At 36.2% G+C, this 25231-nt stretch overlaps 1 protein-coding gene across 2 annotated transcripts; it reads left to right on the top strand.

Moving 5' to 3' along the window:
• Positions 1–17258: 17258 nt before the first annotated feature.
• Positions 17259–25063, top strand: LOC108671158 (DDB1- and CUL4-associated factor 13). Of its 2 annotated transcripts, none has more exons than XM_018158642.2 (9): positions 17259–17483; positions 19693–19889; positions 20237–20476; positions 21205–21394; positions 21845–21989; positions 22796–22958; positions 23336–23482; positions 23909–24072; positions 24683–25063. In XM_018158642.2, the coding sequence occupies exons 1-9, from the start codon at positions 17459–17461 to the stop codon at positions 25002–25004; spliced, it is 1593 nt and encodes a 530-aa protein (XP_018014131.1). In that variant the 5' UTR covers positions 17259–17458; the 3' UTR covers positions 25005–25063. The 2 variants fall into 2 exon arrangements, with proteins under 2 accessions (XP_018014131.1, XP_018014132.1); XM_018158643.1 differs by having other exon boundaries at positions 17453–17462.
• Positions 25064–25231: the final 168 nt, after the last annotated feature.

The following is a 25231-nucleotide window of genomic DNA, read 5'->3' as shown; positions in this document are numbered from 1 at the left end:
GGGCTTTTGGCCATTACTGTTGAAATTGTAGCTCTACGGGCGCGGTTAAATTTATCCATGGCCACCGGCCACGGGTGAAGAAACCCATGGCCATTGGCTACGGGTGAAATTAACCATGGCCATGGGTAAAATTGACCCTCGTTGACGGGTGATTTTTGCTCTTGTACGGGTGACTCCTGCCCATTATTCCAGTCTGGGTGGCAAAGCAGAGAGTTTTATAGACTCCCTCAAATTCATTTTTGAGTCCTATAAGTAGACCAGTAAAGTATCCTGGATACCAGCATTATCATACTTAAGAAATTGGTTCAAATCTTGAGTAAATGAGGACATTAAAAATGAACTGATTCTAAAGAAGCTCTGGTTTGTCACTATGGCGCAAAGATAATAAATTTTCATTACATTGCGCCAACTGTACACAGCAATAGCTTAAAAAAAGTGAAAATGCTCGGGAAAATTCACCGAAAACATACATCATCCTGAGTGTGGGGTAACTGAAGTGCAGCGTCCAAGACTCCAAGGACGTTAGTCTTATGTGCCAGGCCACTAATTTATGCCGTAACAACATGTGAAAGAGCTCCACAAGTTAACACCTAACCCTTTTGCAATCTGTCACCCAGTGTGCACTGTGCAGAGATTGGATGAATATTGCAATATCTTTGGCAACCCTTCAGTAGCAAAATTTACACCTTCAGAAGATCTTGCTGACACATTTAGATTGTAATTCTTGCATTTAATATATTTGTCAGTCTTAGGCCCATAGTGGCAAACCAGTGATTTTTTAGAATCAGTTCATTTTTAATTTTCCCATTTACTCCAGATATAAACCAATATCTTATGTATGATGATGCTGCCATCATGCTGGTATCCATGATACTTTGCTGGTCTACTTATAGGACTCAAAATTATACTTGAAGGAGAGTCTGAAAAACTCTCTGCTTTGCAACTATGCTTAGGCCAACTATTTATAAAAAAAGTACCGTAAATGGGGTAACTTAGACCGGCGGGGTAACTTAGACCACTTTTCGTTTTTTTAACAAAAACCCCCATAACTCAAAAACTATTTGACATAGAAAAATTATGTCAATGGGCATTAAAGGCCTAATACTGAGGCTACATAACACAATATAAAGATTTAAAAAGTTTGCATATCTAATAGGTTAAAAAATTAAAAATATGACCCACGAAAAAAAGCTATTATTTAAAGCCTTTCAGAGTACCTCCTCCAATTTTTTTATTTTTTGGTTAAATAACTCCAGGTTTTGATGCATTGTAGTAGAACTCTTCTAGTTACATATGCAAATGACATTTTAGGAAAGTGTCATAGTTTGCAAATGGGGGGCACCGCCCCCAAATGGGGTAACTTAGACCACCTAATGTCAGCCCAGACTCAAAAATTGGCCAGAAAATTGAATGTTGGCCAAAGCACGGAGGGGATAAATTTTCCGCTACTGTTCTTAGTCGAGCTGGTGAGGCAGGTGGAATATATGACAGCTGCTACAACATCAGACGTGATAATGGTGAGGTGGATTGGGTCGACTTGTGCCGACAAGTTGAAAAATAGTGTACGGTGCCAGAGGAGGCAGAGACTCATTACAGTGTGTGATTCACGAACTCGATAAGCCAAGGAAGCAGAGTACAACAATTGGAAAGAAAACAAAGTGTTTGAAGAGGTTGAAAATATTGGACAGCCATCTCTCTCTGTTCGTTGGGTTATCACAAAGAAGGAAAAGGATGGTCATACTATCATCAAAGCTCGACTTGTTGCCCAAGGATTCGAAGAGGACCTTGAAAACGTGAGAACTGATTCACCTACATGTGCTAGAGATTCGCTCCGAGTAGCCCTAACTGTTATCGCCGCACATGGCTGGATCTGTAACTCATTGGATGTTGAAGCAGCTTTCTTGCAAGGCAAGAAAATTGACCCTAATATCAATGTTCGACCACCAAAGGAATTTGATAAGAGCTTCTTGTTGAAGCTGAAGAAAACGGTTTACGGTCTTTGTGATGCAGCACGCGCGTGGTATTTCAGAGTAAAGAAAGTACTTTTACAAATGGGTATGGTGATGTGCAGCTTGGACAGTGCACTGTTCTTTTACTTCAAGGAGGGTTTGCTGTCAGGCATCATCTGCATCCATGTGGATGATTTTTGCTGGGCTGGAGAGGACTTCTTCAGAGATACTGTCATCAAATCATTGAAGGACAAGTTCCTCATCGGGACAACGAGTCGTGGTTCCTTCAAGTACATCGGTGTGCACTTGGAAAGAGATTTAGCCGGCGGAATTGGATTAAGCCAAGATGGCTAAGTTCGATTATTGGAAGAGGTCAAATTGGAAGGAAAGGATAAGAGAAGTCGTTCAGATGTGCTCTCGGAAATGGAAAAGAGAGATTACCAAGCATTGGTTGGACAACTGAACTGGATTGCTACTCAAACTCGTCCAGATATTTCATTTCATGTCTGTGAGTTGAGCTCTGTCTTTGACAAAGCTCGAGTCGACGATCTTGTTTGTGCCAACAATGTCGTTAAGAAGGTACAATCTCGTTCTGTGGTTGTCCAGTATCCAAAGCTCTGTTACCAGAACCAGTTGACTATTGAATGCTATAGTGATGCATCATTTGGCAATCTTGAAGACAGTGGTTCACAGGGAGGTCATGTCATCTTTATTGTTGATAGTGATGGGAAGAGATGTCCAGTGACCTGGCAGTCCAAGTGACTTTGAAGGGTTGTGAAGTCTACTTTAGCTGCTGAAACTTTAGCTCTTCTGGATTCTGCTGAGGCTGGGGTGTACATCGCTACTCTGTTAGCCGAGTGCCTGAATATTTCTGTCAGTGACTTTGTCGTGAAGTGTTTCGTTGACAATAGATCCCTCGTGGATGCCGTGCACTCCACTAAAGCAATTGAAGACAAACATCTTTGTATAAATATGGCAGTCCTACGTGATATGTTGTCAAAGCATGACATTCAAAGCATCACGTGGGTTTGGTCATCCTTACAACTAGCCAATGTTCTTACAAAGAGAGGCGCTTGTCCTAAACCTCTTTTGTCAGCGATTGGTGGCTGCTCCACCAGTAGCCACCAGAACCTGTTAAAGTATACTAATTTGTAAATAGTAGTATTATTAGGTTTAATAGTTTTGTTATTTTGTTCTCGTTGTATTGTTGGTTTCTCGTTCTTCGTGTTATTTGTGTTGTCGGTTGCATTTTGTTTATTATAAAAGAAAAACTGGGGAGAAATGTTAATATCTGATTGGTCTGCACTGGTGTTGCCGAATGGTTGTGACGTCGCGCTTGTTTGGTCATGAGACGGCTTTGTGCTGTGCGCTGATTGGTTCGGGGAACGCCGGTAGCCTACGTGGCGTGGGCTGGCTGTAACGTGACACAAGTTGGCGGCAATGTAGTTGGGGACAGCAGTCAAGCGTGAACCATGATAGGGTGAGCATCTTGCGAGCATGTGCTATTAACAGGTAGTAGTACATAATTCAGGTTGCCTAAAATCGGCCAAATCCGAAAACAAAAAAAGGCCAATAATTCAATAAATACTAGTTTATTTGTAGGTTCTGCTAGAAAAATTCCATTCATTTTCTTTTTGCAGTATTAAAAATTTAATTAGGAAGTACCCCTATCATAAATTTTAGCCAGCCAACGCAATTGAGAAAAACTAAATCACGGAATCTGTCCGGAAAAAATGACCGTCTGGCAACCCTGCTTAAAAAACGTCCAAAAAAATGAAATAATAGTACAACATGAAGCAATTGTAGTCATCATGTTAAATCTTGAATTAAGGAGAAAATTAAAAATGAACTGATTCCAAAAAAGCTCTAGTTTGCCACTATTTTTCCGGTACATTGGATGGATCAGGATGCAGTAAAGCTTGTCTGGAAATTGGTTGCGATGAGTTCCTGCCTAAAAAATGTAAACAAAATGTAGTTGCAGTCACATTAAAGCAATTAGACTGCATCATCACATGTTCAGTTGACAATTGCTGTACAATCAGGCTGTTTTTAGGGTAAAATTAGTTATTTGGGGTAGGTAACATGTTCATGCAACCTTGTAAATAAGTTCGTGGCTTGTAAATAGTTTTTCATTACTCAGCGTAAATGGATTTTCATTAAAAATTACCTGGCGACGCATTTTGAAAATGGTTGGAGACGCTTTGGGCTTAAAAACCCATATATTGGCGACGCTGCTTCCACCTTCTGCACCCTGGTCTGTCACAAACACATAAATCAATGTACAGAGACAAGGTTGGCAATGATGTAATCAAATTATGTGATTAAATCATTTGATTTTTTTATAAAAAATCATGATTTTTTTATAAATTGTGACTTTTTATTTTTTATTTATTTTTTATATATTTAAATATATTAAATGGCTGTCTTTAATTTATTAAACACACTATATTCCAACACTGTGGGTAATTCTGACACCCCTCAACTTTTTCCTTTATATTAAGCTTGATCTTAGTTTCACGCATGCGTAGATGGTTGAAATCGTGATGTCATACTATTGCATGCCAGATTTCTGCAAAACACTAGGTCTAGCGGGAGAATGTTAAGATCTGCAGAGCAAAAGGCCAAGTCAACTAGTGAGAACATCGAAACATGTGAAAGTTGATAGCTGACCTTGCTTCACTAAAGAGTGATGAACTGTTTGTGTAGAAAGAATATTACGATTTGAGACTTTTAAATAAGTCTGTGAATATAATAGGAATCCTTTAAGTATACTTGTATTTGCTGGTTTTAAGTGGTAAATAAAATAATAGATCATTGATTTACGAGACAGTTTAAGACACATAAAATCTAATTCCAACATGGTGTTGTAGTTACAACACTCAGCCGTGACACAGGGTGTCATATTCCGACACGGCTCACACAGGGTGTTGGAATTACAAATTACAATTTTGATGCGCTGTCGGAATTAGTCTCACAATATGCTGCATTTAGTCACACACAGTGTCAGAATTCAGCAATTTTGTAGATTTGAATTCTAAAGGCTTTTAAATAAATATGGCAACAGTTTGTGATGTTTCATCATTGCTGGCGCAAAGTGTGGACTGTGGTGTTTTGAAGAGTGACGTGAACCAATCGGAACACGAGTAGCGCATATGGTGATCTATTTATAGCCATTTATTTCTTGCTATGTCCTTAAGGTGTCAAAATATGGTGTGTTTACCCTATTGTTATTCATGGTTTAGTATAAATGTACTAGTATGACAAATTGGAATATAAACTTGTTGCCTTTAGTCTGTATTAGGTTCCAATGAATTGTATGTTTTTGGTACAGAGGCATCAAGTGTTGCAATACATTGTATATAACTAGCAGCTTAGGTGCTTAGCTAATTCTTATAAGGCTATAAGTAGTCTTTAACTTACTATTTGACTACAGCAATCCCTTGATTAGCACGGTTTTGAATACCGCGGTTTTGATTTGTGATCTGAAAAGTAATTCAGATTGTTTTTTCACTTTCGAAACATAATTCAGTGCGTAAAGGGCTAGTTACTCGTTAGCCTTCAACTGGTCAAGATCGCTGCCATATCTAATGATCACTTTTATCAAACTACATAATTTTTCTTTCCTTTGCTATTTTTGAGGATTCATTATAATTATTCCCATATATTCTTAAGTTTGATTAGCGCGGTTTTGCTTAACACGGTGAAACTCGGGGATTTATTAGCCGCGTTAATCAAGGGATTGCTGTATATGTTGGGTAGGTATATAATAATTACAGTATACAATTTAAGTCTGTTAGCTAGCTTATACAGTGTGGGGCACAACCAATTGAGCAGTTTTGAGGCAAAATAAAAGAGTAATAGAGGCACATAAAGAAGAAAGTTTATTTTCCTTGAGGTTAGCATAACATACCATTTAAAATACTTATGTTCTGAAAACAATATCGGGAACGTGGTGTCCATTAGCTGCATCACACTGTTGGAGTCATTCTTGGAAGTTTCCTACAGCACGTTCATACATATGGCGAGGTATGGCCATAACCTCTGCTGTAATAACAAGTTCCCTTAGCTGTGGTAGGATGTGAGGGCAACTTCTGAACACCCTTTCTTTTAGATGTCCCAAAAGAAAGAAATTGCAAATGCTCAAATCAGGTGACCTTGCTGGCCACTGTAAATCATACCCCCTCAGAGACACCAGATGTCCAGGAAACCTGCATTTCTGAACATTGAGTGACATTTGGGCTGTGTGAGCTGTAGCTCCATCCTGCTGGAACCACACATCTCCCAATGCTTCATTTTCAACAATGTTCCGTCCTGGGCTGCAAGAAATTTTGCAACATTGCAGCATTGCGTACAGAATGCGCTGTCACGGTTACTCCCTCTTCCAAGAACGACTCCAACAGTGTGTTGCAGCTAATGGCCACCAGCTTCCTGATATTGTATTCAAAACATTAGTATTCTAAATGGTATGTTATGCTAACCTTGAAGAAAAAAAACTTTCTTCTTTATGTACCTTGATTACTTTTTTATTTTGTCTCAAAACTGCTCAATTGGTTCTGCCCACCCTGTATTTTGAGAGGTTGAGATTACATTGACCTTTAACACATTGGCTGCGATGTGTACACATGTGGTACATTCCTATGAAAAATACATCTTTTTATAAAATCTTATTACTCCTTCAAATTTAAAATTTCAATGATACAATTCAATAGGCAAGTTAGGGGATGCTTTGAAGTCAACTAATGTTTAGAGAAATAGTTTTTTTTTAAATGCAAGTAATACAAAAATTATGAAATTTGTGTCCATTGATGAAAGCAATATATATATATATATATATACTATATATCTTTGCATGAACAGAAAATAAAATATTTTCTTATTGATCTGAGACTACAAAATTGGGTGTTGCCAACATCATTATATTTCATACCTGATTGGAAAACAATTATTGCACATGTATGACTTTCCTTCACAGTCTCCAATGCATTTTTTTGCTCTTCGAGTTTCACCATTGCTACGGCACTTCCCTCATTTGCCGAGAGCATGTTATAGCATACATGGCAGCGCATCCTGGTTTTAGTTCTAGTTGGTTCAATCAAAGTGGGCTGTCCTCTTTCCCACTTGATAATTTGACATCTACATCCTGATTTTACTCTCTCTGAGTCTTGAGTTGCTGCTTGTAGCAGAAGCTCAAGACAATATATACAATAATGATCTCTATAAGGCAAATATAACTGAACTAACAATGTAAATACCCTCAATTTTATTCAGGATTATGGATATCTGGACACCAATCTCTTTCCATAGTAATTTCCATGTACAATATACATCGTTCACAAATACCAAAGAGATAGTCATAATGTGTACAATTATGACTCAAAACTAATGTAGATTACTTGCGCACATCACTCACAGTAATAAAGGTGATAACTTTAGGCATTTTTTTTTTGCAATATAAGCTATAGACGCATTTCTTTGCTTGGTACACATCGCCCACAGTATAAGAAATGATTATGCTAGGCGACGTGTGCCAATATGAGCCACAACAGGCATGGCTTCATTTGGTACACATTGCCAGGAATAATGACGAATTTCAACCCTGAGCAATGTGCACTAAATATGGTCACCAATTTTACGTGACACAATGACAGAACATACCCTTGCAGAGCTGCACACAACTTTTCTCCTTGCTATCTGTCGGGTAACTGAAGATATATAAGTTTGAACCTATCGCCCATATGGCAATCGGGCCAAATCAGCAATCGCGGCCAACGTGTTAAGGCAATTAGAAAGATTTTCCACCCTAATGAGTATTCTAATTAAAATACTAAATTTCAATCTTCAAGTATGTGAATTTATAACTAGAAACAAAACAATTACAATTATAAAACTATATATAAAATAATTAGATGCAGTGAATGGAAATAAAATGTTTGAATTGTGCACATGTTTATTTCAAACAGTGTTAGTTTCTCTCATAACATAAGTCTTGTTTAAAGTCGTTTGAGGTTTGTTTGGTTATTCAGTTTATGTTTAGTATAAGTTTATTGGTCTAAATCAAATGGGAACAGTGCAGTCAGTCACTCAGTCACTACTAGTCAGTGTGTTTAGAAGGTAGAGTCTGGTAGGTTTATAGGACATGAAACTGGTAGATCTATTGATAGTGTTGTGCTCTGTGCCATCAGTTACCAATCTGTTATGTGACTCTTCAATGTTTAGCAGTTTTGCATTCCTGAAGTATTTTTGTATAGTCGAATGGGATATGACAGGATCGCAGCCTTCATGGGGTAAGAAAGGACCAGCCCATGGCGTGCATTCTAATTGCACTGAATTCAATATGACAAAAGAATATGTTAGAGCAATCATTGCCTGTCATTTCAGTGTTTGTGGCAACCCTCTTCTGCAAATAATGAATTTCTGGCTAATTTTTAAAGAAAACCTCTGTAAAGAAGGGTCACAAAATAGTTAACCCTGTTTGGGAAATAAGCTCTATCTAATGATAAAAAATTTTTTGGCCAGGTTTGTGGATGTAGGCAGGTAACCTCAAGTAATAGGCAACTTTTTAGACATACTAGGCATTCCTACCTGCTACCATCACTGCTTGACATGTATTCTAAAATGGGGTAAAAAAGGACCAGACATGGGGTAAGACAGGACTGCTAAATGCTCCTGTTTTACCACGCAAGTGGTCCTATCTTACCACACAAATGGTCCTGTCTTACCCCACAAATGGTCCTCTATTACCCTACAGTTTATCAAAAATAGTTTTTAAATGAATATATTATTGTATAGTACATGGAGTATTTTGGTCAAAATTTTTATCTTTTGCTCTAACTTCATTATAACTTGTTAGCTTTTTAAATTAGAGAAATTTATTGCACTATTTTAAATTGCATCAAAGGGATATAGAAAATAGGGATGTCTCTTCCCATTAGTGAGCTGCTGGACAAGTATGTGCAAGATTGGCTGGGGGAAAAATCACTGTGTGAAACATGAAAAATAATTATGATCACAACTCTGTGAGAGGGCATGAGATATGTTTGAAGAAGTGCACCACAAATGCAGTTAGCAAGAAAACACATGATGTCTGATACTCAAGTTATTATCCATTGTTTTTATTACCAATTTGATAAATTTTTCAGACAATGACACTAATGGAATATACATGAAGCATTTAGCAGTGCTCTACAATGAACCAAAGCCAACCCACTATTACTATGCTTAACAAAGTTTTCTCGTGACAAAAACTTCAATTTGACTGATATTAGAGTTGACTTCCCGCAACGCAAAACAGTAACAAGTGGTTGATTAATCAAATAATGTGTTTCTAGATGGATAATATTGAATATCAGATTTGTACTTTTATTAAAAACCTTGCAACATAAGAATTACCAGCTGGTCCTGTCTTACCCCATGCCTGGTCCCATCTTAGCCCAATGGGGTAAGATGGGACTAGCTCACTTTTTTTAATCTCTACAGAAAACTGTGTTAGATGCAAAACATCTGAGTTGTAGCTTAGAAGCCCATTGCATAACTACACCTTGTGATAGGTTTAGGGTTTTTTAGTTATTCATGGTATAGATGCTACAGGCTTGTTAGTGATTTCGGTCCTGTCTTACCCCATCTGACTATACATTGAAGCCAGTTAAATGGTCAATGTTTAGCTCATTACCTTGCTCCATACAAACTTTACCAAGCTAATGAATAGACTTGTCAATAATTGTTTACCCAAAAGTCCCAGAATGGTAAACACCACCTTGGCCATTCTTGAAGGCATTAACTGCCCTTTTTAGACATCCATTAGGATCCATATACTATTATTGTTAGTAGGCTGATTGTAACATAAAAAATAACATTTCAAATTCAAAAAACGAAAAAGCTGAAAAAAATCATGAAAAGATCATTAATTTTTTCAAATCAAAAAAATTGCCAACCCTGTACAGAGATGATTTTGGTACTGTTGGATAGGTCAGAATGTCAGTTTTAAGATGAGCATAAAAACTGGAAAAGCCAAAATTGTCCATTTTTGACCAGACGCTCCCCTTATCAATGTCAAATTCTGAAGAGGGCTGGAAAAGTCCTATTTTTTTAATATTGCAGCTCTAATATTGTATAATTTCAGTAGGTATGAAATTGTGTGGCTCTAATGTCATAAACTTTTGTTTGATTGAAAAAATTGCAGTTTGCACTTTGCAAACATGTCATTTCATAAAATTTTCTACTTCTGCAATCTGCAGTATATATACTTCAATGCTCCTGCCTCCTGCCAAAATAACATGCAGAACGTAATAACGATTCAAGTCAAAACGTTTCCTCCATGAAGGTGGCGTAGTTGCAGTCACGTCAAAGTGGTCATACTGCATTATCACTTGTTCAGTTGCTGCTTAAGTGAAGACAAATGCTAGTGACTGTTTTTTGTATGGGACTTTGTAAATAACAAGTTCCTGGGTCATAAATGGCTGTTCACGGTCAAGATATGGAATTCACTGCTCAAAGAAATGAAATCATTGCAGGCAAACCCATGAAGCCACGGCTCAAAAAATCCAGTCGTGGCTTGCCAAGTACAAGGTGCGTGGAAAACCTGGAAAGTCATGGAATTTGAATTTTTATTTTCCAGGTCTGGAAAGTTATTGGATTTCATTTCAGGTCATGGAAAGTCATGGAACAAAAGCCATTTTGATTTCCCTCAATAAGGTTGATGTTGGTTACATGGCCACGACTGCAATAAAGAAATAGTTTGCAGACAACAAGGCAAGTGCCCTGCAAGTTCTCACTTTCAAGACACAAGCGCTGGACTTCATGCAAGCTGTAGTCCGAAAGCTACGGGACAAGAGCCCTATCAGGTATGGTCTTAGTAGGAACCTGAGATGGCTGGTGCCTAAAGTCTTCATCAAGGAATGTCAGGAAGCTGACAAGACACAGTTGAAGAACTGTCTCACTTTGCTTGTAGATGCCAAGAGATTCCGTAACACAGATGGTGTTGTGCAATGAGATGTGTAACTTAGGAGATGAATCACAATATTGCAGTGAACTGAACAAACAGTTTCAAGCATTTTTAACTTCTGATTGACTGGACACTTTTTGGCATGCCATGCTGTTAAAGAGCACATACAAGAAGCTCTGGAATGTAGTGCAGATGCTCTTGCTCCTGTCGCATGGCCAAGCCACGGTTGAAAGAGGGTTTTTGTTCAACTAAGTGAAAGAACAAACTGTGGTTGCCCTGCGTGCTGTGGTTGATCATGTTGCACATGTCGGTGGCCTGGACAAGATGACCATCACCAAGAAGATGCTGCTTGCAGCTGGAAGTGCCAAAACAGCCTACAATACTTATATAGCAGAAGCAAAAGAGCAGAATGTGAAGGCACAGAAAACCCAGAAGAGGAAGGCTTTGTTGGATGAGCTAGATGAACTGAAGAAGAAAAGGCGTACAGAGGAGGGCATCAAGGCGCTTGAGCAAGCAGCATATGAATATGCAGAAGCAATGGAGAGAAAGGGGTATTTGAAAAGTATTGTAAAGTTCAATGCCATGAGGCAATCTCTGAGAACAAAGCTAGACACTCTTAAACTGAACATTATAGAAAAAGTTGATGAAAAAGCTGCCAGTTGAATGTTAGGGTAGTGGTGTTGAAGTGTGTTCTGAACTGTATTAACATCATGTCAATCTTGTGTGCATTACTGAATATTTGTTATGATTTGGCACTATTGAATTCATAATAATACCAGTTTATTGTTGAGGGTCAGCCCCTCTAAAGGTCGACGGTCCCGCCGGTATAGTGCCAGCACGTGAAGCCAAGCAAAACAAACTCAGGGAAACAAACGGAGGAAGAACCAAGCAAACATGTATTAAATATAATCAGTGGTACATGAAGGTGAAAGGTGAAAAATTAGTTTGTTAGTAATGAGACAGCCCAGGGCTATGAGTGATGGGGTGAACCTAGCATGAGAACATAAATAGCCAGCAGCCCAAACTGGTTTGAACAGTAAAGAATGAGCAATGATACATGGTAAATAAACTAAACTGGGCCAGAATAATGATCCGTAGCATAAATCAAATCGAGAATCATGAAACCAAGGAATCAAGGGCTCAAAACGGGCCCTGGGTCAGGCCTGGTCCATCAAGTGGTGTCCGCACCAAAGAAACAAGACGGCGGTGGTCTTACTTGTGAGTAGCAGCGGGGTAGACTCAACTGGCACGTTAGGGCAGCTCTGACATGAGTCTAGAAGACAGGACTTAAAGGGCATCCACGCTGGCCTCTAATGTCAGCTCGAGTAGCTCAAGAGCAGCCCAAGACTTGACTGCAATGTTTCTCAGTCAGCCCAAAGTTTGCCTGTCACTCGTCCAGAACTGGCATCAAATTAGCTCAGAACTTGCCAGAATGCGCTCCAAATTGGCCCAGAATATGCCCCACGTTGGCCGCTCTGCAAAAGTGCAGGAACAAGAACACATAAAACCTATCCAACGAAACACTTGAAACACATACATACACTTGAAACGCATAAATACACATTAGCTACCTACTACTAAACTCTAGAACAATTTAAAGGGATGATTGATGATATTTACAAACATTTACTGATAACATTCAATAATTAAAATTTAGGACTGAGATGCGTGGTTGCAGCAGGTTAGTCAGCAAAAGGCACTAGGTCAAAAAAGCAAATCTGCCTTGGTCAATAACAACCCATGAAGAAGATGACTTGGCACAAAAATTACTTCAACTGGCTTTAGTATTCCACTGATCTGAATCAAACATTCAAACACTGGGGACAAAAAGAGAGGATTAATTGAAAACACTTAATAAATCATTCATTTGCCTAATTGCAGCCCCTAACAATATTGATGGTCATGGAGAGTCGTGAAAAAGTCATGGAATTTTTTTTCTTAATACCAGTACGCACCCTGCAAGTAGATATATTCCATGCCTGATTCTGGGTACCATCAACCGGGGCTACTCAGGACAGATTTGATCCTTTTTTTGTTAATAACTGTTAATAACTTCTTACGATGAAACATTTCATAAACAAATTTAGGCTCATTTTATAGCTCTTTGCATTGTCGAATGGCATTGTCAAAAAAATTCCATATGCCATTCGTAAGGTGCCAGACGCAAAATAAAGATTGTCAAATGTTTTGAAATGAAGTTTTATTCCCATTGTCCCGAGTAGCCCCGACTGATGGTTGCCTGGTGCACAATTCTATACATGACATGCTATGCACAATTTTGTGATGACTGATGATGCACTAATTTTTCGATAAGTGAAATTTTTTTCGCTGAGCAAGAAAAATGTGATCAATATTCTTTGTTTTTAATCAATTTTTTTTTTAATTAGAGCCTTTGCTAACTGAGGTTCTACCGTAAATGCGTTTTTGGGGGTGTCCCGAATAGCCCCGGGGGGGTGTCCCGAGTAGCCCTGCCGTGCGGAAATGGTTGCCAATTCTTTTTGGAATGAGATAGGCAAATTCTGTCAATTACGTTTTCAAGCCAACACCTGGGTGCAACTTTTACGTCAGTAAAATTTTTTAATACGGCGAATATTTTTTTGCTACACACAGTTGTAACTTTACAAAATATAGTTTTTCACCATTTTTTTCAGGAATTTTTCAAAGTAAGTAAATGTAGTATTTTTCAACTTCCTTTATACTACATAGATAGGAAAAATGTTGATGTTTACGCCACTATTTTTAGTTTTGCAATATTCCAATTAGTTTTGCTACTACAACAGTTTTACGCTGTGTTGGAGGCCTGTCCCGAGTAGCCCCACTTGTCCCGAGTAGCCCCGGTTGACGGTATGTAATATATTCCACATTTATATGAGAAAATGGATTAAAACGCTTACCGGTGCCGCATTACACCTTCCACCAGGCATGGAATATATCTACTTTCCAAGCTGTGGTTTTAATTTTGCTGCTGGCAATTTTTCAAGCTGTGGTTTTATGGATTTGCCAGCAGTGATTCCATTGCTTCAAGCCGTGATTCTATTTTTTTGAGCCATGAATTCCATATCTCCACCATGAAAAGCCATTTACAAGTTGCAAATTTATTTACAAAGTCCATGCACATGTTACCCCAAATCTCTAATTTTACTCTAAAACAGTCAAATGGCAACAATAACATTTGTCTTTACTGTAAGCTGAACACGTGTTAATGCAGTCTGATGTGGCCACAACTATGTGTGATCTTCAATGAAACATTAGGTTGACTTGTTTATATTGCGATGATTACATTCTGCAGGATATTTTGGCAAGAATGGCAAAGTAAAGCGGATTGCAGAAGTGGAAAATTTTATGAAATGATTTTTTCAATCAAACAAAACTTTATGACATTTGAGCTGCAAGATTTCATACCTACTGAAATTATATGATATTAGAGCCTCAATATTTTGAAAAAAATAGGACTTTCCAGCCCTGCCTTCTACCAAGTTGGGAAAAGTCCCAATTTTTTTCTGAAATATCATGGCTTTAATATCATATAATTTAAGTAGGTATGAAATCTCATGGCTCTGATGTCATGTATTTTTATTTGATTGAAAAAATTGCAGTTTGCACTTTGCAAACATGCAGTTTCATAAAGTTTTCAACTTCCCCAATCCGCAGTACTTCAATGCTAATGCCAAAATATCCTGCAGAAAGTAATGATAACAAGTCAATGGGCTGTCAACCAGGATGGAATTCTAATTATCAAGGTTCATATATATTATTTTTGACCCACCTCCACCAATTTTTTTATCTAAAAATTTTAGTTAAGATACGTAGATAAGATAGGAGGGATTTAAGATAGGATGGATTGAAGTTACACTTGAAAGAATCAAGAATGAAGGTTACAACTTGCAACACTTTGAGATTTCAATTAGAATGAATATTAATTCATTTGCAATTTGGCTCCAAGTCGAACACAATAAATTAAAATTTATGAATTAATAACAAATCACGCTATCAATAATAGTAGAACATGATGCACCATGAAGCTATTTTGCGGGAACAAAATCTTGTATGCATTCACTCATTAGAAAGCTAACGAGCAACTGTCTCCTTTTACAATTACAGTTAGCAATGCCGAAGCCACTGCCGGAAGTATGACATTGCAACCATAATATTCGGGGCCATCAAACTGAGTAATAAGGGACGGATTTTAGAATTTTTTGTTATTAACTTCTTACTATGAAACATCTCATAAACAAGTTTGAGCTCATTTTAAAGCTCTTTAAAGGGCTATCAAATGGCATCTCCAAAAATTTTTATATGCTATTCGTAAGGTGCCAGATGCAAAATAAAAGCATCCCAAATTAGCCCTGTAATGGGGTAATCCAGGACACTTGAAATAACTCAATTTTAAAAAGTTTGAAGCAAGCATGCAAAGTGAACTTATCATCCATTGCTAACAGTACTCTAAAGTACTCATCTTCCTTAGTAGATGTATAAGTGGAATAAATGACATTTTCTGCGTTTTTTACTTGTTTTTCCAATATTGATATGGTATTATCATATCCACACACTGTTGTATTATTTATGTGATATTACCTTATCCGTGGACCTGCCATTGAGCATTTACAACAACCTTGTCCACTGCAAGCTTCATATCGGTAGCCATATAGTAATTCTGTATCTGTAAGCTTACAGGACGTCTTGTTATTTAACACCATTTTAATTGACTCGAGTGAATTCACTAGTATGACAAAAAAAAGATCATAAAAACATAACTGAAACAGAAAGGAATATTTTAATGACAACCATCATATTTTTTTGAAAAATAAATCATAGTTTAGGCTAATTACTTTTCATTCTACATTGCCCAGTGCACAATTCTATCTATGACATTCTATGCGCAATTTTGTGATGGGCAAGGATGCATTAATTTTTTTTAATTAAATTTGCTTTGCTGCGTGAGGTAAATTTATTCAAAATTTTTTATTGTTTATTGATTTTTTGGTTAACTGGATCCTTTGCTAACTGGGGATCTACTGTGAATGCATTTTTAGGGGTGTCCTTTATTACCTCAGGGGGGTGTCCCTTATTACCTCATCATGAGGAAATTTTTGGGGGGGAATGAGATACACAAATTCTGCCAATCACATTTTTAAGCCAACACCTGTGTGCAACTTTTATGTAAGTAAAATTTTTTCACACAGCAAATATTTTTTTTTTTGCTACAGACCCTAGCAGAGGTACTTTTCCAGAACTGCACTTTCCACACATTTCTTCAGAAATTTTTTAGTGGCAGTAAATGTACGATTTCTTAACTTTCTTTATGCTACATATATAGATAGTAAAAATGTTGAACTTTACAACACTATTTTTAGTTTTGCAATATTTTTATTAGTTTAACTGCTACAACATTTCTACAAAATGTGGGATGACTGTTCTGATTTACCCCGTCCATCCCTTATTACCCTGTTTGATGGTACACACTATAATTGTATATGTACTTGATATAAGCACCGGGTGTACTTGGGTCTGGTGAGCGTGTTGTTACTGCAAAAAAATCTCCAAAATCTGCTTCAACAATCATTTTCAAAACCTTTATTAACCAGTATGAAGTATGGAAGCTGTGTTTGTGATGTTTTAAAAATGGTATAAATCTGTATATGCTTGAGAAGCTGTGTTTGTATTCAATACAATAGTGTGCTGGTGACCAATGACATCATTGATGATGCTAAGAGATTCAGTGTACAAAAGAGACTTTGTAAAACTGTAACTTGTACATTAGTTTTGTAGTGTGCTTGGTGTGGACTGTGGTGTAAATAGTCATAGCAACCCTTATCCCTGGTGTACCACCATACATCTCAGTACATCCCAAAAAGAAGTCTGGTGTGCAGACATACCTTCCAGGCATTTGAACTGATGAGATTAGCCAGATTCATGGGCGTTTTATTTGATTCCCGGGTGGCTTTTGTCCGATTTTCCAGTTATGTTTTCAAGCATAGATAGTAGATAGAAAAGATATTTTCTTGAAATTGGTCTAAGATATTTTCTTGAAATTGGTCTATTTCTTAAATTCTTATTCCCAGATATACTTCTGTAAGTCTTAAAATATGTTAAGGAACATTTATAAATTTATTCACCTGATAAAATTCCATAAATTCATCTTGCAAATTCCTGGAAAGTGTTTCTGCAAAATTTACCTCAATGTACTTCTCAAAAATAAAATTATAGTATATTTGAATAAAAAAAATTATTTAACACAAGGTTATGATTTTTATGGACACAAGTCATTAATGGGGTAGAATTTTACGGTTTAAAATACTGCCCTAGAAGATATTAGTCAATATAATTTATTAAACAGGATTACTTGAAAGGATTATGTTTGTGCTATTTTATGTCCATAACGGTATAATGATGTTGTCAAGAAAATTTGACTTTAAGAGTTAGATTGGCAGAGCAATAAAGTCTTGGAGCTCTGAGACTAATAGATCTGTGTAAAATCTTACCTCTCTTGTTAGTTTGGCTTAGTTCCATAATCTTTACCAGATGCTCGTGGGTCTTAAAGCCATTTGGGTCTTATGCAAGAGCAATTATGAGTGAGTTATCAGTATTTTCAGGTAAGTAATAAATAAGTAATATAACTTGTAAACCACCTGACAGCTGCCACATCTGAGTGATTTATGACATTACTGTCACTGCTCTTAAAAAATATATACATATATACAGTCGAACGGGGTAAAAAGGACGGTATGAGAGTTTTTTGTTAATAACTTCTTACCATGAAACATTTCATAAACAAGTTTAGGCTCATTTTATAGCTCTTTGCAAGGGCTATCGAATGGCATCTTCAAAAAAATTCCATATGCTATTTGTAAGGTGCCAGATGCAAAATAAAACCATCCCGATTTACCCCTGGGAACGGGGTAATCTGGGACACTTGCAATAAAAGTTAATTTTTAAACATTTGAAGCATGCAGAGTGTACTCATCCATTACTAACAGTACTCTAAAGTCCTCCTCTTTCATTGTAGATGATGTAGATGTAAAATAACTGACATTTTCTGTGATTTTTACTTGTTTTTTCTTTATTGATATAATATTACCATATTCATTAATTACTGTATTATTAATGTGATATTACTGTATCCATGGACATGCCATTGAGCATTGAATACGACCTTGTCCACTGCAAGCTTCATATCGACAGCCATGTAGCATTTCTTCTGTATCTGTAAGCTTACAGGATGGTTTGTAATTTCGCACAATTTTAATCGAGTCTAGTGATTTCACTATAACAAAAAAGATTGTGAAAAACATCTGAAACAGAAAATAATGTTTTAGTGACAACCATCATATGTTTTGAAGAAACGAATCATAGTTTAGGTCAATTAATTTTCATTCTATGATGCCCAGTGCACAATTCTATATATAGCATTCTATGTACAATTTTGTGATGACCGATGATGCACTAATTTTTCGATTGAATTTTTTTTCGCTGAGTGAGGTAAATGTAATCAAAATTCTTTGTTGTCAATAAATTTTTGTGTTAACTGGAGCCTTTGCTAACTGCGGTTCTACTGTAAATGCATTTTTAAGGGTGTCCCTAATTACCCCGGGGGGGTGTCCCTTTTTACCCTGTCGTGTGGAAATGGCTGTCATTTTTTTTTTTTGAATGAGATAGGAATATTCTGTCAAATACGTTTTCAAGCCGACACCTGGGTGCAACTTTTATGTAAGTAAAATTTTGTATACGGCAAATATATATTTTTTTTTGCTCCAGACCTTAGCAGAGGTACTTTTCCAAAATCGCACTTCTCACACTTTTTTCAGCAATTTTTTAGAGATAGTAAATGTTTGATTTCTTGACTAACTTTATACATAATAGATAGTAAAAATGTTGAAGTTTATGCCACTATTTTTAGTTTTGCAATATTTTGATTAGTTTAGCTGCTACAACATTTCTACAAAATGTGGGACGTGTGTCCCTATTTACCCTGCCCGTCCCTTTTTACCCTGTTTGACTGTACTATGTTTAGTTGAGGGAACCAACACTCATCAGTAAGTTACTTTTTATTTACCTATTCTAGATTATCAATAAAAAGAAAGCTGATAATAAATAATGCAAGCATCGAAAGTGCAAGAAGAAGTGTAAGCAAGCTTATGTTGTCTAATAGGCTATGAAAAACTGCTCTATTTATTAATTCTTTTGTATAATAGGTTATTTTTTGTCTCATCATAAATTTAAAATAAATTGCTGGATTATCATAAAAATTGCAAAGTGTCTCCTTAATTGAGTTACTTTCAGCCAACCAACTTGTTGAAAGCCTATCTAGAGCTAACAGCTCTGATTGTGACAAGCAGATTAATCAAATACTGAAGATTTCCTAATAATAACAATTTATATGCTTATTTATGACTCTGTAGAAGATATATTAAATGCAATAAAATTTCATGACAGACCAACTATAATTTTCATCTAGAGGAATATTTTTACTAGAATAAGATTACAATAGTAATGTTTCTCCATCATACTATCTGCAAATTGAGGGTTAATTAGGTTCTGTTTCAAGATTTTTCTATATTTATTCTTTCAAATCAATCACTTAACCAAAAAGCAATTTTTAGTTCACGAAATTTGGTACCATGTGAGGTTTTGACTGACTGGCTCATCTTAACAAAACATCTCATGTTTGACCTCTAAGACCTCAAACATTTTTTGCAGAGCTTCAAATATCTCAATCTGGCATTTTTATCATTGAAATTCTTGTTTTTATGATTTTGACTATTAGGTTATGGTACAATATTTTAACTTTGCTTCTTTTCACAGTAATGCGGAACTATGACCCTGATCTTCATCCATTCCGGGATGCACGAAATTACAAATTGGCCCTAAATGCCACGAAGCTAGAGCGTGTCTTTGCTAAGCCATATGTTGGCTGCTTGGTTCATGGAGAGTCTATTTCTGCAATGGCCAGACATCCTGAGATGCTCAACTACATTTTCTCTGGCACATATGAAGGACAGGTAATTAATTAATAATTAACTACTATATTTTGTTATGCTATTAAGATGTTTTCAAAAAAGTAATGTATGAAACTTCTGTGTGCATCTGATCTGTTTAATATTTTAGCAAACTGGTCACCTGGTGTTATGGGAGTATCCATAAATTATGCTCTGATGATGAATAGGTCTAGGAAAGTACTTTAAAAGAAATATGCGTTTGTTCTCTGCGACTTTTCTCTTTATTATTGATTTGTGTGCAGATTAATCTGCATCTATGTTTTCTGGAAAGGAGGTTAATTCTCTAACTATGTGTTGACAAATATTGTATACTATTTTATAGTTGTACTAATTTTTTACTAAATTTGCAGCTGACACTCTGGGACACAAGCCTGGAAAAACAGATGTGGAAGGTGCAAGCCCACAATAGTCATATATGGAGCATAACAGCTGACTGCAAGGGTGAAACGTTTTATACCGTGGGTCATGACAAAGCCATTAAGAGGTGGTCTTGTTCAAATATTACAGAAGCCTGTGACAGAATGGATGTCTTGAAAGGTCCAGGGTCTGCCAACCATCTCTCTGAGCCAATTGACACATGGCTGTGTGATGTAAGGAATTATCTTATTGTAAAATTTTCAATTTAATTAATTTTTGCATTGAGGTAGAATGACCACTTGATTTTAAATATTAGGTATATAAATTCTTATAATATTATATCTTGAACCCGCATCAATGGGGTGCTTTAGCTTGGATGTTCATTTTTACAACACTTCTCTTTAACTTCACTTCTTGTTTGTCTGTCTGTCTGCTACAAATCTTATAATCGAAATTTGACACACCTCTACTTATCCTATCGATCCGAAATTTTTGCACACTCTTGTGAAGTTGGAGACAATGCAAGAATCAAATGACAAAATAAATTATTTAAAAAATTAAATTTTTTTCAATATTAAAAAAATTGAAAAGATAATTTTGTCAGCTACAAATCTTATAACTGATATTTGACACACTTTTACCTGTCCAATTTATCTGAAATTTTGCACACTTGTGTGAAGTTGGAGGCAATGCATGAATCAGTTGACAGAATAGATAATTTTGTAAAAAATATATATATTAAAAAATGGAAAAATTAATTTTTTTAATATTCGAAAATAAAATGAGAAATTCATTGTACATCTTCAACATTGGAGACACTGGATTCTTTAGAAGTGTTGTCTTTAAAAAGTAATTTTTAAACGTATATTATTATAGTTCCAAATTCTTCCTGTTGACTTTGAGGACCACTGCTCAATTTGTGTGAGGACAATATTTAACTCTGAATCATTCACCATGACAGACAGTGATCTCAGGATTGTCGCACCACCGATACCAAAATGAATTTCTGACTTGTGGAGAGAGAGTTTTGCTCTGGGACTCAGAAAAGAAGGTGCCTGTGCGTAGCTTTGACTGGAGTGACACCGGAGGAGGAGAGGCATCCAGTAGTGCTATAGCCGTCAAATTCAACATGATAGATACTAATGTATTTGGTGAGACATCAATCTAAACAGGAGTTTGTCAATTTGTGTTTGTTGTTATGATACAAGTATGCAATGAGGAGAATTTATTTTCAACAATTCATCTTATCTCATTATTAAAATGTTATGACCATTATATATAACACAGATAGCCCTGATTCATTATCACATATTTGTTTTTTAACTATTGTATCTGAAAGGCAGTATTTTTTATCATTTTGTAGAATTGGATAAAAATTTTTAGCCGTTTTTTTTCAAGATGGTTATCAGGTTTTACTATGACAGCATGAGTTTTGATAGTGATAAGAGCTTATTTTTATTGAAGAGGCAAACTCTTCTTGAAAATGCTAGAAAACTTCTTTCTTTGCTTTGAGATGAAGAACCTCTGTTTTGTTTTATAAATATATTAATTATATAAGAATAAAATGTCTTTACATTAGAATAAGTCAACTTTATTTGCAGCTTCCTGTGATCATGACAACAGTCTGATTCTGTACGACATACGAGCCAAGGATGTAAAGAAACTCAAAATGAAGCTGCGAATCAATGATCTCTCGTGGAATCCTACTGAGAGTTTTATACTCTCTGTGGTCAGCGATGACTACAAGTTAGTTTTTTTACAATATTTATGGCATGTTCTTGCTTATTTCCTTCACACAAGCTCCACAAAGAATTTATGTTGAAATTCTCAGGTTTTTGTTTTTACACTTTCTAATATCTTGTAATATAGTGTCTTGCGTGTTTAAAATTCTATTTACTGCTGTTGTATGTACTGATATGTCTTACTTTATTTTATGTAGGTACTCACTCAAAGTTGTAAAAATTTGTTCCTTCATATTTACTGCGGCATTTTGGTTCAGATTTTTTAGTTGATTATAAGTTGAACAATCAAATAGAAAACAAATTTTAATGATCAATTCACCGTGACAGATAGATAGCATTATAAAACTCTCAGGAAGCTATATTTTTGTATAACTTTTGCTTTCGTTCTATTGTTAACAGTTTTTCCACAGTGGTCTCTGACTTGATCGCACTGAAAATTTATGAATGCGTTTTCATTGAAAAATTACACATTCTTTACATTTGTAATTGTAGCATTTTTACATTGTCTCTTTGAAGCGCTAGAAGAATTGCTATTATTACCACTTGAAAGATCACATTTTATATTATATAATATTATATAAGCTCACATTTTACTTACTTTTTCAACACAGCCACTTAAAACATTAGTTTAATTTGACACACAATGGTTCACTCCTTCTATCTACATACTCTTCGAAATTAAGGAATCCAGTCATTAACCTTTGAAAGTATTCAGTAATTCAAAGTTAAATTAACGCGACTTTCTAATTCAAAGTTAAATTAATGCATTTCATCAACAATTCATTATAAATTTTTATTGTATCTGCACAGCGCGTACACCTTTGACGTGCGCATGATGGATGCAGACAGGCGCATTGTATGCATCCACCAGGGCCACACGAGCGCCGTCACTTGCCTCGACTACTCCCCCACTGGCCAGGAGTTTGTCACAGGTTCCTTCGACCGCTCCATCAGGATATTCAGGGTGGATGAGGTGAGCTTTTATGAATTTTTAGTGTTGATGTTTCTGTAACTAATACTGATAATCAAATTTTACTAAGCCATCTATATAATTCAAATGCATGAGGTAAGGATAATTTGTCATGTAAGGAGTTTGCTGTAACTTATAAACCATTGTCATGAAATGCGATGGCCTCTATTTCATATCAGGGCAGTTCTTAAGAATCATATCAGTTTCCTTGTTTTGAATCAATTTTCCAATTTCTTCTCAATTCCAGAAATTTACTTAATATTCTCTCCCATAAACTCAAAAGTCTAGTTCTAGAATTAAAAAAATTAAATTTTTTAATTCTTTCACATGTTCTATGGTCATTACTTGCGAATATGTCAGCTGTTTAAAAATTTCTCAAGGGGCGATCACGAGATGTATATCACGGCAAGCGGATGCACAAGGTCACCTCCGTGCTCTTCTCTTCTGATGACAAGTTCATCTATTCTGGTTCCGCGGACCATAACATCCGCATCTGGAAGAGCAGAGCTAGTGAAAAAATGGGCCTGGTAGGTTTGAGAAAACATATCATCAATTGATTTTTAGCCAGAGTGAGAAATGTTTTAAATTAGGATAATCGTTTGCTTACAACATGTAAAATGTCGTAGCCAAAGTTCATAACTGTAGAAATGATCCGAGTGTCCTGAATCCTGATCCACTTTTGGAGGAGTAAATTATACAAGAACATTTTATGCAATGATTTGCAAGAGCATTCACATGCGATTTCATTGCTGAATGTATATAATGAATTTGAGATTGTGTTTTTGAATTATTTTTGCTATAGATTACGAATCTAATGCTTTTTCACTGAGAAAAATAACTAATTTTTGCTCAATTTATAACTTTTTTAAAAGTATTTTCTTCAATGTAAAATGGTAATATTGTTGTTTGGAACATTACACTATTATTCATGAGTTGAACGCATAAAATTGCAGATGAACGCTCGGGAGAAATTGGCGATAGACCTGAGTAGGCAGCTGCGGGAAACCTACAAGGACATGCCGGAGATAAGGCGGATCGCCCGTCACAGGCACCTACCCAAGAGCATCCGCGCTGCTGCTAAAGAGCATCACCTCATCCGCACTTCCCGAGCCAGAAAGTAAGTTTCTTTACCTACTTTAAATTTGCTATATAACTTGAAAGTTTATTCTCATCGGCATTATCAGTCAAAAAATGTCTTTGATATTTAACTTTCATTTAGATGTGTAGATTTTAACGGTGTAACGGGCATTCTTCTAGTGCATGTATTGCACGTGTTTTTTACCGATTGTAGATTACCTAACAGGAGCTAATGTGATCAGAGAAAAATCCACAATGCTCCTGCTTAAATTGATGTGGATTATTGCTAGTATTTATATCTTTATACTTGAAAAGTTATCGATGTACAGATTTGAAAATTTATGGTGAGTTTTTAATGCCAACATTGTTGATACGATAATGGCTGTTGAATTAATGGGAAACTTTTGATCTGAAATTTTAGGTGCGGTATATATTTATAGCATTATAACAAATCATTTAGTGCCTGCGAAACGTGTTTAGTGAAATAATAATTTACATTTTCACCGCCTACGATTTTTATTTAATTAACGCTCATTTGAGATGTTACAGGTGTACGGCTATATATAAATTACTATACTAACATGTTTAGAATTTTTCTACTTCTATACTTCTCTGTTTGTAATAGTTTTATTCCCTAATTTGCGTTGCAGAGAAGAGAACGTGCGCCGACATAGCAAGCCAGGTTCAGTCGTAGGCGAAAGTCGTCTAGAGAAGCCCGTGTTTGGAGTACAGGATGAGGAAGCTGTTGATCCACTCGCCGAGCAAGCAGCCTTAAAGAAGTTGGAGAAGTTTGCAGTTGGCGCTAAAAAACGGATGGAAGCGCGTAAAAAAGAAAGAACTTCTATCAAAAACAAGAAAATGAAGGTGTCCAGTCCAAAAGGCGAAGAAGAAAATATATCTGAAGAAAAGAATAATGGTAAGTTTAAGAAGAAAAATCCCAAAGGGAGCTTTAAAGATGAATCGTTATTATGAGTTTTTTTGCTTCAGATATGTTGAGGAAAGGCAGAAAAATATATAAAGAGCGATTTGTGTTTTTTTTTTCACTCGTACCTCTTTGTTCAACTAAGGGCGGAGGTATTGTGTCGGCTTTGTAGATTAGGTCAGTATTGATGTGGCGGTCTGCATTTCTTGTGATGCTGACTCGTTTCCAACATGATTGAGTCTCGCAGTCAAGTCCGGAGAAGTTTCGATGGAGTTCT

Source organism: Hyalella azteca, unplaced genomic scaffold (genome assembly GCF_000764305.2).
Source record: "Hyalella azteca isolate HAZT.00-mixed unplaced genomic scaffold, Hazt_2.0.2 contig16118, whole genome shotgun sequence".
Taxonomy (NCBI): Eukaryota; Metazoa; Arthropoda; class Malacostraca; order Amphipoda; family Hyalellidae; genus Hyalella; species Hyalella azteca.
This window is presented reverse-complemented; position numbering and strand designations above follow the sequence as displayed.

What these genes read in the sequence shown, in the direction of transcription:
- LOC108671158 (XM_018158642.2), top strand. Translation starts at nt 17,459, where the DNA reads ATGAGTGAGTTATCAGTATTTTCAG. An exon ending in TTGACACATGGCTGTGTGAT is followed by an intron (nt 20,477 to 21,204) that starts GTAAGGAATTAT and finishes TCACCATGACAG; the next exon opens with ACAGTGATCTCAGGATTGTC. An exon ending in GGATATTCAGGGTGGATGAG is followed by an intron (nt 22,959 to 23,335) that starts GTGAGCTTTTAT and finishes AAATTTCTCAAG; the next exon opens with GGGCGATCACGAGATGTATA.